Source organism: Lynx canadensis, chromosome D3 (assembly GCF_007474595.2).
Source record: "Lynx canadensis isolate LIC74 chromosome D3, mLynCan4.pri.v2, whole genome shotgun sequence".
Classification (NCBI taxonomy): Eukaryota; Metazoa; Chordata; class Mammalia; order Carnivora; family Felidae; genus Lynx; species Lynx canadensis.
The window spans coordinates 11407237-11424978 of record NC_044314.2 but is presented as its reverse complement, the minus strand read 5'-3'; the positions used below and the strand labels follow the sequence as shown (position 1 = coordinate 11424978).

General features: G+C 39.0%; 1 protein-coding gene across 1 annotated transcript in view; it reads left to right on the top strand.

Moving 5' to 3' along the window:
• Positions 1 to 17742, top strand: part of CDH7 (cadherin 7) — a 106770-nt gene that overhangs the window by 79415 nt on the left and 9613 nt on the right. The window contains exons 7-10 of the mRNA XM_032595439.1: positions 5157 to 5293; positions 6103 to 6224; positions 6879 to 6996; positions 10093 to 10344. Coding sequence (XP_032451330.1) covers positions 5157 to 5293; positions 6103 to 6224; positions 6879 to 6996; positions 10093 to 10344 — 629 coding nt within the window. The remainder of the gene's footprint in view (positions 1 to 5156; positions 5294 to 6102; positions 6225 to 6878; positions 6997 to 10092; positions 10345 to 17742) is intronic.

Below are 17742 nucleotides of genomic sequence, written 5' to 3'. Positions count from 1 at the left end.
TAAAATATTTGTTTTGAAAAAAGTTGTAAGATCTAGAGAACAGAGAGATCCAAATATGTGTCCTCCAACTGTTCCCTACATTAAACATTAAGGGATTTTAGTGACAGCCTGTATTCTTTATACAAACCAAGAAAGGCCCATTATGGATTATATGCGTGTGTTATATTTTTAAAACAGAATGGCTTTAATGAACTAAACTTCAGAGATGTCGCTTTGACTATGAGTTGTTCTTTTTTTTTTTTTTTTCTTGGAAATATACTATAGGAACAGCCTTGATTTCCCAGTACCGAGTGCCCTAATTTTTTGTTTGATCCTAGGGAAATTAGAGTTACAAAAATATGCAGTGATTCTCTGTGATAACGTAGGATAATTGCTAAGATCAGATCAGACACTTACAAAATTTTGGAGATCTCTATTTCAACTCACTTATTAATAAATTTGGGCTGAGGGATTAAATTACTGGTAGTCCCTCCAGGCAGTCAGATCAAGCTTGGTGCTAATATCCCAGGGTGTCCTGACTTCGAATCCTGGGGTCCCACAGTCACATCACATCATACTACATTATTTTTTTTTAAAGACTTTTCCAAAATTATTACTGGCGTGATTTAACAGAAACTTGATGCTGGGGGCGGGACATGGGTCGAAATGAAGAACACTCTTGGGTTGGCAAAAATTCATAACACGTTAGCTTTTAGGTTTAAATCTTGCTGCTTTCTGATGTTGTTCTTGGGCTTTCTTTCTGAAACCGGTACCCATTTTCTTCAGAATGATGTATGGCAGGACCCTGTCCCATGAGCCTTCCTTTTCCTCCCAAATAAATCAACCACATTTTCTGATTTGCTCTTCTCCACAAGCAAAGCCCCAAACCTCTGAGGCCTGGGGGTCTCTGATTTGAGGCAGGAATGCAATTCTCCAGGATGGCAATTAAGTCCCATGCGTCCAAAGCCAGGAAAATGGAGATGAGTTAGAGCAGAAGTCAAGACAGCCCCTCTGTTCTTGCTCCACATCTGGTGCCTTAGAGAGGCCCTGACTGGGGGGAAAAATTCTTTCTCTTTTATGTAATTGGAAAGGCTTGCTGCTTTAATGCTAGAGGACTGTCTTCAAGGAATCATAGGACTAAAATAATTGGAAAGGCGGAAACACGGAGTACAGGAGGACCAACATGAGGAAAGACATCAGAAATGGAGAGACACATGGCCTTTTAATTAATCCGTTAACATCAGTTTGACTGGCTTAGGGTTTTAGATAAGAGAGCATTGGGAAAAGGCGAAAAGAAGCCGAATTGTAGAGTTGTAAGTGACAGGGACTAAAAGCTCGTTTATGGGTAATGTGGTACATAATGGACAGGTGGCTCAGATGACACGGTTCTGAATCTTGTCTCCATCAACAACCAACTGTGAGATGTTAGTATCTAATACTGAAATACCACCATAATGGTACCTGCTTGCCCTTGTTCGAAATTGTGCTTGGCTAGTCGCAACAAAGCTTAACACTAATGACTTACTAATGAGAAGTCTGGAGCTATGCACCCAAGGACTGACAATTTGGCAGTATAATGTCATCAAGGGCCTTGGCTTCTCATGCCAAGCACTCATCACCTCCTATTTACAAGATGGTTTTTGGACCTCTTCCATTGTGTGCGTGTCCCAGGTGAGATGGAGGGGAAGGGGCGGACATCAAATGCAAGCTGAATTATCAGCTCTTTCCTATCGTCTATAGGGGTTTTTCAGTCATGCTCGACTCAACTTTCTTCATCTCATTTGCTAAAATGTTAATATAAGGAGATTGACACCGCATCAGCATGGAAGACTAGTAATCCCAGTTGTTCAGCTGAACACATGGCTGCCTCTAACAAAAGCAAGGTTCTATTAATAAGAATGAAGGGTAAATGAATATTAGACATGTAAGTAGAAGTCTTTGTTACACATGACCCTTCACAGTTGAGGATTCAGAGAAAAACGTCAACTCTGCTTTAAATACTCAGCTCGTTCCGAAAACGGGAAAGTTACGAAGAACTGATAGTTTTGGGAAAAGGCCGCTGGATCTGCTTTAAATCTACTGAATTTGAGTTCAAGACATTGCAGGTGTCTGGAGCAGTTCACAGCTCTCAAGGAAAGGACTGAGGCTGGACATTGAGATTTCAAGCTGCCTGCCTAATAAATGGATAGAGCAGAAGCTTTAACTGTGGCAAATCATAGAAGGGATCCCTTTCATTGGTTCCTCCAACATGCATTGAAAGAGGCCAAGTTTTCTTAGGCTGTCACTTGCAGAGAGTAGAGGGATCATCGTGAGTCCAAACACCACTAACAGCATGAGGAGATGCACTGACATTCACTTCAGTTTGTGATTAGAGAAACAACCTATCCCCTTCCTTTCTGTTCAGCCTCTAATTGACTCGGGCCATCAGACATCTCAGGGCCTTGGCCCGTGGGTCCAGACCTGTACAAGGTGCTCCTCTGAACTTCTTTAGGCTCTTCCTTTTCTTTTGGCTCAGTCAATCCTCCTGAGAGACATCTGGCACCTCTCACTTAAAAAATGCCCATGTAATCATTACTTCTCTTGATTGCGGGGCTGCTTTTCTTAGGTAACTTTATATCGTAGTGAATGTCTCCTATATAAAATCTAGGTTTTTGTATGCCAGGAAGGACTGGTTGAAAATAAGGAACCCCTTTAAAAAAATTAACATTTATTTATTTTTGAGAGACAGAGACAGAGCATGAGCAGGGGAGGGGCAGAGAGAGAAGGAGGCGCAGAATCCGAAGCAGCTCCAGGCTCCACGCTGTCAGCACAGAGCCTGATGCGGGGCTCGAACCCACAAACTGTGAGATCATCACCTGAGCCGAAGTCGGATGCTCAACCTACTGAGCCACCCAGGCGCCCCTGAAAATAAGGAACCCCTTTAATCCTCAGTGATCCCGAGTCCCTGTGATGAAGAAGTATGACCACCACCCGGAGTGTTCTGGACAACCCGTGTCCTCTGTGTCCTTGCCAAGACCTTCAATCTCAAGCCAACAGCTCATTCTTTCCCCACATCTGCTCTGACTCCCTCCGCCTTAGCCTCGGAAAGCAATTTGTTAGTTTTCTCCTAATACGTTGATAAAGAGTAAAATAATGCAGAATCTAGGCTACAGTGTATGGCCATTGGAACTGCTTGTACTTGGAAGTTGCTGAGAAACTGGATGCAAGAGTGAGTGAGAAAAACAAGTCACTGACCAGTTCCAGATTTTTTGATTGAACATTCAAGTGACTGGTGGTGTCATTTACTCGGAGGAGAAAGAGTAGGGGAAGTAGGGGCTTGGGAGACTGTAGCAGTTACAACATCAGTTGGGACATGTTACATCTCTGTTAATGTTGTCTATCCATGTGACATTAAGCAGGCAATTCAATATATAAGTCTAGTGGGCTAGCTGTTAATTTTAGCTATTCTGACAGGTGTGAGGTGGTATCTCATGGTGGTTTTGATTTGTGTTTCCCTGATGACAAGTGATGTTGAGCATCTTTTCACGGGTCTGTTAGCAATCTGGATATCTGCTTTGGAAAAATGCCTACTCATGCCTCGTGCCTATTTCAGTTTCTTGGTCTTCTTACCTCCAGTGATCTGTTTTTCTGCCTTGATTTAGTCCTAGATTCTCACGAACATACTTGTGACTTGTCAGCTCTCGTATATACGCTGCTGTTGAAAATCTACCTCAAGGATCTTAATCTTTGTCCACTGCTTTCCACTTTAGAAATTCCACATCCTGAAAGAGATTTACAATCTATTGGTGCAATCAGAATCTTGTCAAATCAGTCTGTCTTCTCTTATTTCCTTAGTTCTTCCTTACCAACTTATAGATCATGGGCCTTCCTTATTATCACTCTTATGTACATGCCCCTGTTGTCCATACCCCGCCCCCATCCATTGTCTGTGACCAGTTAAAATAACCCTATGCTCTTTATGCGCCTTTATGACAACAGAGCAAGACAGACACATAGAATGACTGGTTTCGTATTAAATTGATGAACATAAATCTCAAAGTATCAATCCACAATGCTTAGCTCTTCTGTTATACGTTCCCTGGTCTCTGTGTGTGTATTTATATTTATTTATATTTCTGTCTCTTCTAAAAAAAATGACTACTCTTCTCAAAGTACCTTCACCCCTTTGCTCTCTCAGCTGATAATCTTGTTTCATATGCCATCAAGAAAATAGAAATCATCAGAAAATAAGTTCCTAACATTCTCAGTACCCAAACACCTACTATTGCTGGACAAAGACAATATTTGTTGGTTTGCAGTTAATTTTCTAATATTTTCTGATGCCTCCTCTTTCCTTGCTATTGTGTCTAGCATTTTGTGATACATCAGACTGGAAGTAGATGATTCTATTTAATAATAGTGTTGGAGAACTATGGAAACATAGAATACTTTCTTAAATTGGGTATGCGTTTATCTGTTGGTTTTGTCTGTGTTTTTAAATGAGATCCCTTTACTCAACTAGAATGACTGGGGGGTGGCATTTAAAGATAGTCATTAATGGGAGGTGGGTGAATTTTGTATACAGAACAAATAACAGCATAATGGATTAAGAACGCAGGCAGAACATTTTTCACTCATATTTGGATAGCAGATATTTTGAGAAAATGCTCCTATACACCAAAATATTCATGTAATTTTAGGGGTTCTACCTTGAAACTTCTCTATGGAATCCTGGCCAAGATCCTGAGGGATTTTTTTTAAGTTTGGGGGGTTGAGATCTGGCTGGAGTTGTCAAGACAAAAGGTGTATGTGAATGGTCAGGATGTCGGTGTATATTTTCATTTTAGAGGGACCTATAACCATGGCAGAGGCTACTAAGTCTGTTGTAATTGATTTGGGGGAACTAACATAATAATAAAATAAATTTGAAGCTTATAATATCAAATCTGCTGTGAAGAGAACTACACTAGGGTGTTTATTTTTTACTGACAGAAAATCAAAAAGATTACTGACAAGAACTTATGAACTAAGTATAACTTTGGTGAAGTTTTAAGCTAAGCATGTATTTGTACTAATATGACAGATTGTGGTGTCAGCAGGATTTGACGAGTGGCCATGTAATTAATGAAATAAATTTAGCAAATTGTAATCAAACACAAATATTGAAGTGTTTTTCTTCTTTTTTAATGTTGCATTAGGTATTCAATTGACAGAAACACAGACTTGGAGAGATATTTCAATATCGATGCCAACAGTGGAGTTATTACAACCGCCAAATCTTTGGATCGAGAGACCAATGCTGTTCATAATATCACAGTTCTTGCAATGGAGAGCCGTAAGTTGCAAGGTTTAGTATTCAGTTAGGATGGGGGACGCTGAGAGTGGAGAGTGGGTTGTCACGGGGTTATCATTTCTACTTGAGTCACATTACGTGCTTATTCAAGTTAAGCAAAACTTTGAAAATCCTTAATTTCCAGCTGTGAAATAAATTTATATTCATTAACTTTATTTTCTAATGCTCAGAAAGTTAATGAAAAGAGAGGACTATAAAATAATGGGCCTGAGTTACCTTCAGAGGATTTCTTGTTGCTTTGTAGTCATATTTCATAAGCTACATTTATGCTGATACAGAGTTGGGCCAGTTTCTTCCAGAAAGTAGTAGGTTGATCTCTAGCCAAGACACTCAGATTTGCATATTGACGTTGAACTCATTTGAGTCCCTGATAAGAAAGACATCGACATAATAATGCACACTTCTATGTTATGCATATTATGTACATACATAGGTGTACATTATATACGTGTAGTCCTACATACCTGAGCTCTAGCTTCAAAGAACATTGAAATTCATGGTTTATTGCTCATTCTTTCAATGATTTTCTTATCAAGGACTAAAAAAAATGCATATACTGTACGTATATATGATGCTTGGATCGAATTTTCTGTTGCTCTCTTTGAAGTCTACAGTGTTAAGTTTCTAGATTTCTTTCAAAGTTTGGTCATTTTCTTACTAGGGTCATGCTTTAGAGAGGCAAACCCTTTTTATTGATTCTAATTATTTTTAATAGGAGTTTCTTGAGTTAAATGGCAATGGCATAACAGCTTTACTCTGAGTAAATGATAAGACATTTTCCTCTTTATTAGAGAATCCGTCTCAAGTTGGAAGAGGCTATGTGGCCATTACTATACTCGACATCAATGACAATGCCCCTGAATTTGCTATGGACTATGAAACCACCGTGTGTGAAAATGCCCAGCCAGGGCAGGTGAGAGCTTTCAGAACACCAGCCGCCTAGCTTGTGATTTCTTTTAAAATATGCAGCAGCAGTTGCCCTTGAAATTCTGTCAGCTTTAAGATAAAATATGGTCAGCATGTCTCAGCAAAACTAACACTTTGATGTGTAGCATAAACTAACATTGAAGGAACTCTAAAATTCTGGTTTAATTGGGATGATGAAATTTCTCAGGAAGAAAGATAAACATTGTAAAAGCCATGGTAAATGGTGGAGGGCTTTGACTCCTTTACGAAGTCTAGCATATTAAGCTTGATTGAGCTATTCCCCACTTTACACAGCAGGGCGTAAGTACCTTGAACTTCAAAGAATTAAGTGTAGTTTAATCTCGGTCTGGTTTGTTCTACTCATCCATTTTGTTCAGTGTTTTGTAATGTTTACGGGGATGGTGTCATCAGTTGGTGCCGCTTATGTCTCAGGTTCACAAAAGTAAATTCAAACACAGCGTTTGAAAAGGACACGGCTGGTTTTTCAGAGCCCTTTTTAGATTGAGTTCATATTAGTTTATCTGCTCCTTCCTTCCAGAAGGATGGTGTTTATTATAAGGTATAAAATTGCTCTTCTCTGTCACAGAAAACAAAGCCGAGCACAACAACATATTTTCATGTTTTACTTCTCCGTCCCTAGGTTATCCAGAAGATCAGTGCCGTTGATAAAGATGAGCCATCCAATGGACACCAGTTTTATTTCAGCTTAACGACTGATGCAACAAATAACCACAACTTTTCATTGAAAGATAACAAAGGTAAGGGATTATTATGGTCACCAGTGGAGGCAGCAGGTACAAACTCTCTAAACAACTACTTTTTCTTGCTCAGGGATCCTGATTGTGGAATACATATACATACACATATACCGACACATACAAGGACATTAATTAAAGAGCAGTGAGTGGAGTGCCTGGGTGGCTCAGCCAGTTAAGCATCCAACTCTTGAATTCGACTCAGATCACGATCTCACGCTTTTGTGAGTTTGAGCCCCAGTAGCACAGGGCCTGCTTGGGATTCTCTCTCTCTCTGCCCTTTCCCCGCTCATGCTGTGTGTCTCTCTCTCAAATAAACTCTTAAGGGGCTCGTTGCCCTTAAATTTTTTTTTAAGTAATTTTTATCTGTGGATTTGCTGTCATTAAGAAGCAGCTGCTAGTTAAATCACTTCCAGGCAAAATCCAAATAAGGGAAAAGGCAGGTCCACCTTTCTCTTTACTCCTAGACATTTGAGGGGCCAGCTAAATGTATCAATAAGGCTATCCTATACAGGCATAACTGAGACGTTAGGAAAATAATTGGTATTTCCAGTCTGATTTCAACATAAATCAATTTTGACCTAATACCTTCAATAGCAACATCAGTTATTCCTTCATTTTTACATAAAAGTAATCCATGCAGATAATTAAAAGATATACTCCTCATGCAAGGAAATATAAAAAAGAATTTCTTGTCATCCTCAATCTCATTTCTTTGCGTCAGAGGTGAACACTTTTACCAGTTCCCTAAGTGTCATTATAGAAACATATTTACAGAGGCCTGTAAGTATATTCCGATTTTGCTTAAATAAATAAATATATATACAATATTTATATTTTATAAATATATACAGACTTACAGGCATATATAATTATATATAAATAACTTATATAGACAATTATATATGTATATAAAATTATAGACATATACACAACACATAGACAATTATAAGAACTTTTAAGGGAAGCAGAAGACCATTCTGTTGTCTAATTTTGAATTTATTCACAGGTGATTTCATTCAAGGTATTTATTTTAACAGAAGGGTATTTGCAACTGATATATCGAGAAGAGTATTCCCCCACCAGTACAGAAGATGTATTTCTTTCAGCTTGAATATGTGAATCAGGCTTCAGGAACAAAAAAACAAAACGTAGAAACAATTTGCTAGTCAAACAGTGGCTCATCTAAAATGACTTAGAAAGGTGGGCATTATAAGTGCTTTTTGCCTAAAGCCTCCATCCTGTTTAGCGCAGAAAATCCAAGTTTGACCTCAAAACTTCAATCTTAGAATATTTTTCCTGAGTCCATCCTCTGCTGAAATGAGAACACTATCTTGTCCCTTCTGTAACATAAAAGGAAGAACATTCTCTATGTGGGTAATCCCAAACTCTCTGACTTAATCATATTTGCAAGGGACAGTTGTCAGCACTTGGATTCACCCAGCACAAATGCAGAGAGGGGAATTTATGACCTTTCCAAGAAGAGAGTATTTCCCCCATGTGTCATCATCATTCAGTGCCATGATTTTTGGACAGTAAACGCACACTTGAAAGACTTCCCTAAGTCAAGTCCGGAGCGTCCAGCATGAACCGTGTAAGAATTAGGAGATTAGTTCTTAGGTTGGCTTCCATCATAGGAACTGCATAGAGAACGTCACCATTCTTACGATATCTTTCCTGAGCACAGGACTCCCTTCTCATGTATTAGGCATTTTTGCACGTGTTCCTTGATTCGTCATGCGTGTGCGCGTGCACAAGTGTGCTCTCTGATGGCAGGCATGTTAGATTACCGTTAAGCAACTCTGAAACAACTTTGTGTATCACATCATGAATACATGTATCTGAGTGGTTGAGAGGCCAAGAAATAGACGTTGCGTTACTATTAAGTGTATAGAGAAACATACTGAAAACAATATCCTTCAGCCACATGTGTGGATTTTTAATGAACACCTCAAATTCACGTTTTAAAACAGAAGATTCGTTTACATAAAAACTTACCGGATGGAATCCAAAAACCAAACAGTTGCTCTTGCCATATTTGTAACTGCAGGTTATATGATTTCTTTGGTCTCCTGTGAGCTTGCTGTTTGGTGCTATTTGGATAGAATAGATTTCAGCTTGCTCTTTCATTAGAACATTGTTAATTCTTTTATGGTAACATTAGATAAATGTCTTTTTGATAGCTTGGAAAGGAGATACAATATTAAAGTACACTCGATGAAACTAGCATCCTATTTTCCTTTATGTGTTAATTGCTGTAAGTTTAAAGGACCACATACATTCTCTAATCAGTTAATGAAGACAAGTTAGTTGGGTAAACCGCTAGCAGATAAGAAAGAATATTTCTGATCTAGAAATCACAGTTATGTGATACAGACTTATTGATCACTGTTAAAAGTTTCATAATTACTTTAAACGTTTAGATGAAATAGAATATTGAATATAAGTTAAACACAAATGACCCATTTTATCACTGACACAATGTTTATACACATGGGGCCTGGGTCACGATATATACCAATATGGATTTTTAAAATCTACAGTGTCATTTCTCTCTGATAGCTATACTTAGATAAAGCCGGATCGACTTATTTTAATTGTTTCTATATTGGGTTTGAGACAGGTGGAGATTTTTGGGCCATCTCATGATTCTGCAAAGATAACCCTGTTCATTTGCATCATCCTCTTTGTAAGTGTGTGGTTCGAAACGTAAGAGAAGTAAGAGGGTAGAGTACATGGGATTTTCACAAAGCTGCAGTTAGTAAGTGATGAATAAAAATTTCCATATTCAGTTTTACTTTGTCACTGTTTCCTTGGGTCATAACTCCAAAGCATGAGGTAAATGTATTAAACTGTACTAGAATGAACCAGTATTGGGTAATATATAGTGCTCGGTCTAAAGACACCAAACAGAAGGACTTAACTCACATACATCGTGTGTGTGTGTGTGCGTGTGTGTGTTTCTTCCAGAAGTTTGTACTGCTTAAACCCCCTCACCTATTTCACCCTTCCTCCCACCCTCCCCCTTAAATGGATACAGTTTGGCAGGACTGAGGCTGCCAGAAATCTGGGGTTACACGTTTGCTTTCTTTATCCTAGACAACACGGCTTCCATTCTCACCAGGAGAAACGGCTTCCGGAGACAGGAGCAGTCTGTGTACTACCTGCCCATCTTCATCGTGGACAGTGGTTCGCCTTCCCTCAGCAGCACAAACACCCTCACCATCCGCGTCTGTGACTGTGATGCCGACGGGGTAGCCCAGACCTGCAACGCGGAGGCCTATGTCCTACCTGCCGGCCTCAGCACCGGAGCCCTGATTGCCATCCTCGCCTGTGTCTTGACGTTACTGGGTGGGTACAGTTTCCAGTGCTTCCTCTGCGAGAGCAGTCACACCAACCCTGCATGGACCGTGACCCTTCTCCTTCCTTTGGCCTTGGGTACCTTTTTGAGAACATACACAAATGTTCCCCTCTATTGTGTTTTGTTCAGTGAGCAACCCATGTTCCTTTGGCCACGCTTTCCAATGGTATATTTAAAACAAAGCTCAGAAAAAAAAAAAATACCAATCTCTTTTTTAAAATCGCAGTGAAGATACAGGACTGTTTAAAATTGATTTTTTTTTTCAAATTTACCATGTTGTTTTACAGTACCCTACAGAGTTGTCTATTAGACCAGAATCTTCTCTATGTTGTTTTGATAAGATGATTGCTTCAGAAATTATGGCTTTATACGCCCCCTCTTTTCAGAAAAGATGTAAGGAATATTTTATAATTATTCACGAAGTTAAAGAGATTGTAATTCCAGCAGTGCAAAAGTTACAGTTTTCCCAAGAATTAACATATTTAATTGTACTCTCATGGATTATTTCATTACATGGTTAAATAAGATTTACAACTTGTATTAGAATTACAGTTTTGTAAGAGATTATGCAGTACGCTTTTAAAAATTGGGAGCTAGCCAACATGGGCATTGGGTAATGGTTTTTTACCTTAGCTACACTCTCTTTCACAGTGTAACTTTCTACAGCAAGGACAATGAGCATTTATGATTGCGTTTGAGACCGTGCTGTGTGTTTTCTAAGGTAAATGGGTCTGATACAATTTGTGAACCCATTTATAATATATTTTTATAAAAGCAGAACTTGGCGATGTGAGTCGTCATTGTGTAATCTTTAAAAACAAGATTTATGGAGTTAGGTAAACCTAGTGTTTATTACTGCTCCCAACATACACTGGTTTTTCACCAGAGGAACATTAATTCTTCTAAAGCTGGCTTCTTAATCTATCAGGGGAAAATAGTAGAACTAGACTCATAAGGTTATTGTCAACCTTAAACGAGACAGTCATGTGCCTACCACATAGTGGACATTCAGTAACTTTTAAGTGTTAATTGGTGAAGCAAGTTCCCAACCCATGAACCAAGTTAAGACCTAGTTACTAACACACTGTCAATGATCTCACACAAATGTAAACTACGTTTTCGATAACTTCAGCTAACCAAATAACTTCACACAGGTGGCAGAAAGTCTCAGAAAATCATTAGGCATGGCAATTCCCAGTTAAAGCCTGATGAGAATTGAAAGGACTAGCCTCGGTTTTGAAAAAGATGGAACCATTGCAAAGGTAAATGGTATGTGGATGACTCTTCTTGAACTTAACTTGGCTAGTCTATCACACACCATTTAGATTACATCGGACTTCAAAAGAATAAGATAAAATTGGATTTCCCAGAATTTAATCATACCCAGCAGTCAATTATCTTTTTTTAAGGCTAATGAAGCCTGCTTCATTGTTAGAACATACTTTTACCTTGGACTTAGGGATTCCTTGCAATTTAGGTTGCTTGGTTCTAATTAGTTAAGAATCATTACCTAGCTGTCATTACCTAGTTGTCACTGGTAAGTGAAATTGAGTATTATTAGATTTCATTTTTGCATATAATATATATGAGTATTTGTATGTGTATACGTATATCTTAGGGTAAGTTTATAGGTTTTTGTTGATTTCTTCAAAATTTAGTTAACTTTTTTGTTAAATTTAAACATTTTCCTTTAATAGATACCAGACTAGGAATACCTCTTCTCAGGATAAGGTGTTTATGTCTTATATTTTACTGTTTTTTTTTCTAAAGTTTCTCCAAGTCTATAAAAACACAAGTCAAAACAGAGCCTATTGTACTGCAATTCATTTTGAAACCATTGGCTTTCTTGTCTTGGTAAGGACTTGGCTCAGTAATCAGCATGTCCAAAAACTGATATTTCTGTTCAGCACTGAGTCTCTTTGTGCCTTATTTCCTGAGTCTTTAGAAGCAGATAATCGGGACTTTGCATGTTCTTTTGGTTCTGTCACCTCAATCGTAGACTCTAGGTTTTCACACAGTATGTACCGAAGTCAATGTGACTATTTGGGGTGAGGGTGGTGTGGATGGGACAGCCAGCCTCGCACGGATCATGGCTTCTAGTGCACAAGTAACACATTCTTTCCACCTCAAGAAGTAAGATGAGTCATATTCCTAGACACTTGATACCAGGTTTTATAGTTCAACCTTTTTAGGCTTCTGAATAAATATTGCAAGAAAAAAAAGAAAGGTAAAAGGGTGGAAATAGGGAAAAACTCCTTGAGAATCTAGGTCAGTTTAGGGATGTTGTGGTCCAGTGAGGTTTTAAATTAAAGCTACTTATAAGATGAGAGAAAGGGATGCCCTGAAGGTTCCAGAATGCTCCTACGGGAAGGCATCACAGAAATCCATTCCAACCCAAACCCCTGCATTTTGCAGAGGGGGAGAGTGAGGTACAATGAGGTTCAAGGATTTCAGGAGTTCATATAACAATGGCGATTATGGCATTTCTCAGTCACTGATTTTTGGATTAATCTACAAAGGAATTGCACCTTGAAAATATATTTTTTTTAATGTTCATATGTAGTCCTTTCTTAAAATTGGAAAGTCATGTTGTCTGAAGTTGGCTGTGTTGACTTCACCTCTGTGTCCTTTTAATTTCATGGGTGAAATCTTTCCCGACTCTTCTCCCATCCCCACTTTGTTCTCACCCTTTCTGACTTATTTGCTTGGGAATTCTCTGAATGAAAGACATGACTCCACAGTTAGAGCCTGCAGCTTCCTTTCCTTCCACTGAATACAACTTGAATGAGAGAGATTATGGTCATATTCAAGGTTCATGAGAAAGTTATCAACGAGATGCAGTTATTTTCCAGTAGAAACATTTCACCAATATATGGCAAGATCCTTTAGTATTCTAATGTCTGACTAAATATTTTGCCCCAAAATTTTGTTGCACATTTTGATCATAAACTCATAATTGTTGACATATGTGCTTATTTTTCAACCAGGCTGAAAGCACTTCAAAAAACTTTTTATGAATGACACTTACTACTTCAGTGGATTTTGAGAAGTGAGCAGACAGAAGGAATTTCAGTTGTTTTTTTTTTTTTTTTTTTAAATTTTTTTTGTTTTTCAACGTTTATTTATTTTTGGGACAGAGAGAGACAGAGCATGAACGGGGGAGGGGCAGAGAGAGAGGGAGACACAGAATCGGAAACAGGCTCCAGGCTCTGAGCCATCAGCCCAGAGCCCGATGCGGGGCTCGAACCCACGGACCGCGAGATCGTGACCTGGCTGAAGTCGGACGCTTAACCGACTGCGCCACCCAGGCGCCCCTAAATTTCAGTTGTTTTAAACATGGATTTGGGGCACCTGGGTGGCTCAGTCGGCTAAGCATCCAACTTGATTTCAGCTCAGGTCATGATCTCACGGTGGTTGTGAGACCGAGCCCCATGTCAGGCTCTGTGCTGACAGAGCAGAGCCCGCTTAGAATTCTGTCTCTCCCCTTCTCTGCTCCTTTCCTGCTTGTGTGTGCTTGCTCACTCTTCCAAAATAAACAAAAAAATAAAATAGGGTTTCAGTATTATTGCACATCTATCCAAAGACTGTTATAGCCAGTTTCTTCATTAGTCTGCGCAGTTACTTTGTTAGCTTGTCCATTTTCCTGCACGTTGAAACTGTCACTGAATTTACTATATTCAGTTTTGTTTTTCCCTATTTGGACCATTAGGTCCAAGTAATTGAAGTCCTATAACACCCCCTCTGGCTCTTTGCTCTTCAGCCACAATTGGGATTTGTTAGACTGGCCCAGCTTCAAGTGCAATAAGACATTTGTAGAAAACACTGCTTACCACATGGAATTCAAGTTCAAGTTCTTCCAGTGTGCCCAGGATGGGCAGCTTCACATTCAGCTGTCATGCGTCTTTTCACTTTTCCTTCCTGATGTATGAAGTGCTGAAGTGTACTTGCTCCCCTGTGATTCTGGCCACTCATGATTTTGTTCAACAGGAAAATATATTCCCAGTTTTGTAAGTGACAATATTACCTAACTAAAAAAAAAAAATGCGGAGAACAATATGATAGCACTATGTAAAAGACTGAGCCCCATCATAATCTATAATGATCAAAAGTACTTGATGCAGCAGTCCTATTGATAATAAAGGACTGAAGTAGCCAATTTACGATGGCACATGGTTCCCCTTTCAAACAAACGCAAGCATAGTAAAAAAACGAATTGCATTCAATAAGCTCATACTAAGAGCTAGCCATTAGTTATGTGCTTTACAAGCATGGTCCGATTTAATTCTCGTAACACGCATTTTCCTAGGCAGGTGTTAGTAAGCAGTCGTATGCCCACTTTTTTATATGAGAAAACTGTAAATTGGAGGAGACATGCACAAAGTTATAAGGTGTCAGAGCCAGGACTCAGACACAGGCGGGCCTGGCTTCTGAATGTCCTTTATAAGGTATGTTTCCCTGTGTGTTTTCCCGTGTGAAAGACTTGTGTGTCTCTGGGAAATGCCTACAGATCTGTGGGTATCACAGCCCACGTACCGCCAAATTAGAGCTAGCAGAATCTTTGATCTGCTTTACACAGCAGATTTATCGCTTCTTTGGTTACCTCTGAGTGTCTAATTTACAGGATCTTCCAATTACTTCCAACCTTGAGAGAACGCATCGAGAATTGCGTATGATAAATTTGAGATGATACTGCATTATCACCTAAATGTATAGTATACCAGTTGTCTTTGTACACACAATATTCACTTTACTTAGGCCAGTTTTATCGCTGTCTTGAGACTCAAGTGAAATCATCCTAACTTGCACACTTAATGGAGAGGCCTCTGTGATACTTTTGGGGAAGTAATGGGAAGTTTGGTTTGAGTTATAATGAAATGTTTGCCTTTCTTGAGACATGGAAAACAATGTCTCTTTTGTGCAGGTGATTTGCAAACTCTAGGTGGGCACATTCATTATTCTAACGGACTGCTGGCATTAGAAATCGAACAGAATTATTAAATCCTGAACAGTTTTCCTATATCCCTACCTCTCCTCCCAATTTAGTCCCTACTTCCATGGTTTTTTTGAGGGGAATCAGTCATCCTTTACTTTTCTTTCTTTTCCATGCCCCACAGCCAATCAGTATCCCCAAATATGAATTTTACTTTATTGATCCTTGAATCTATGCTATTCTCTGCCTTGATGTTGCACCTGATTTTGCCCAGGGCCCATCGTCGCCCTTCTGGATTATGGCAGTCATTCCAGTCTCTACCAGATGCCAATCTGTCAACATCCCAGGCAGAGTAATGTTTTGCAAAGCAAATGTGACTGTGACACAGCCCAGCATAAAATAAAATTTCCATGGCTCCCAATTGTCTACAGACAAAAATCACAGACTCGGTGACCTTACTGCTCCCTCCCAGTTCAACCTTCAGCCAAATGGCGGAGCTGCTCTTAGACTCCTCGTGATTTGCCTTACCTACTCTTAAATGACTTGCTCCTTCTGCCTGGAACACCATTCTCCTTTTTTGCATCGGAGTCGACTTTGGGTACTGTTCCTGCATACCCCATAGCACCTTGTTTATACAAGAGCATCCTGCAAGGCTGACTCACCTGTTTCATTAGTTTGTCTATCTCCTCGAGTAGATTCCTGCTTTTAGAGGCAGGGGCTGAGCATTATTTGATCATTATATATGTAGCATCTCATAAAATGCTGATATGACATGTAGAGGGTATTCCATACCCTCCTGTTGAATTAGACCATGGACGATTTTAATGTACTCATTAGTGGAAAAGAATGTTTGATTTAGTTTTGTCTTTATCTGTAAGTAGTATCTCCATTGGACCCAGATTTTCCCATTTCCTTAGATGATATGATTTTAAGGCATTTTTTCCCCAAATCCAGCCTATTTTTTTCTATAAAGTGGATATGGCACACATTTAAAATATTTAAATTCTATTTTCAGTGTAGTAATCCCAAGATCTATAAGGGCTCAAGAAAAAATAAATCCGAATATATGATTTTCCAAATCTGTCTAAAGACAGAGAAAATATTGCAGCAGACATTTCAAGGATACTGCATTTGTTGTTAAAATTCAGTTCAAATTTTAGTTAAAAATGCTATAGTTGATAGCTAATTTACCTCAATCACATGCTGGGATTTTATCACATATAAATCTTCATTTATTCTTTGTGACTATAAATAATAGAGTGGGTTCATAAGTACCAGTTCAAATTCTAGCCTCCTATTACTGAGCATCTGCATATATCTCTTATTCTACAGCACATAGATCCAGACAAAATGACAAGTTGAATTTTCTCATCCCTTAGATCTTAGCTTAGATGTCACTTGCAATGACATCTGCCTTTGATCACCAGACTGCACTCGTACCCCTGTATTTTTCCTATCATTTCACTTTTTTAAACATAAATTATTTCTTTGCCTGAAACATTTCAGAAGCATCAAATGTACCTACATAAAACCCAAATGGTTCTCATGGCCCACAAAGCAAGACATGTTCTGACACCTGCTTGCCTCTTGAAGGTATCAGGCTAAGCCTTCACTCAGCCTGTAGGAAGAGATGCACAGCTGCCTTTCCATCCATTTCAAACATGGCACCCTGTTACTGAGAAATTCTTCCTGAATCCCTTCACCTGCTGGGCTCACACTCCCCTTTATGTCCAGACTCAGTGTTACCTTCTCAGGGGGACTGTCCTCACCTACTGATTCAATTAAGAGCCATTCACAACCAGATTCTTTTTTTTTTTTTAATTGAAGTATACTTGACCTACAGTGGCCTATTAAAGTGTACATTATAGTGATTTGATACGTTTCTATGAAGTGAACCCCATGATAAATGTAGTTACTGTATATCACCGTAGAGTTGTTACAAAAATATTGACTGCATCCCCTGTACATTTCCATGCCTTAATTTCTAACTGAAGGGTTATACCACTTAGTCTCATTCACCTATTTTGTCCACCTCCCAGTCACTTCCCACTCATAACCAACATTTTGTTCCCACCGAGTCTGTTTCCATTTAGGATGTAATTCTTTTTGTGGCTGAACATTCCATTGTGTGTGTGTGTGTGTATTTTTTTTTTCCTGTGCAAGAGAACACTTACAATATGGAGGTTCCTCAAAACATGTGTCTCTTTGAATTGGTGTTTTCATTTCCTTCGGATAAAGACCCAGAAGTGGATTTGCTCAATCTTACGGTGGTTTTAGCTTTTGAGGAACCTCCAGACTGTTTTCCGTAATGGCTGCACCAGTTTGCACTCCCACTCGCAGTGTATAAAGTTTGTTTGTTTTTCTCTACATCCTTACCAACAATTTTTTTTTTTTTTGACAGTTGCCAATCTGACAGGTGTGAGGTCATCTTATTATGGTTTTGAATGTCATTTTCCTG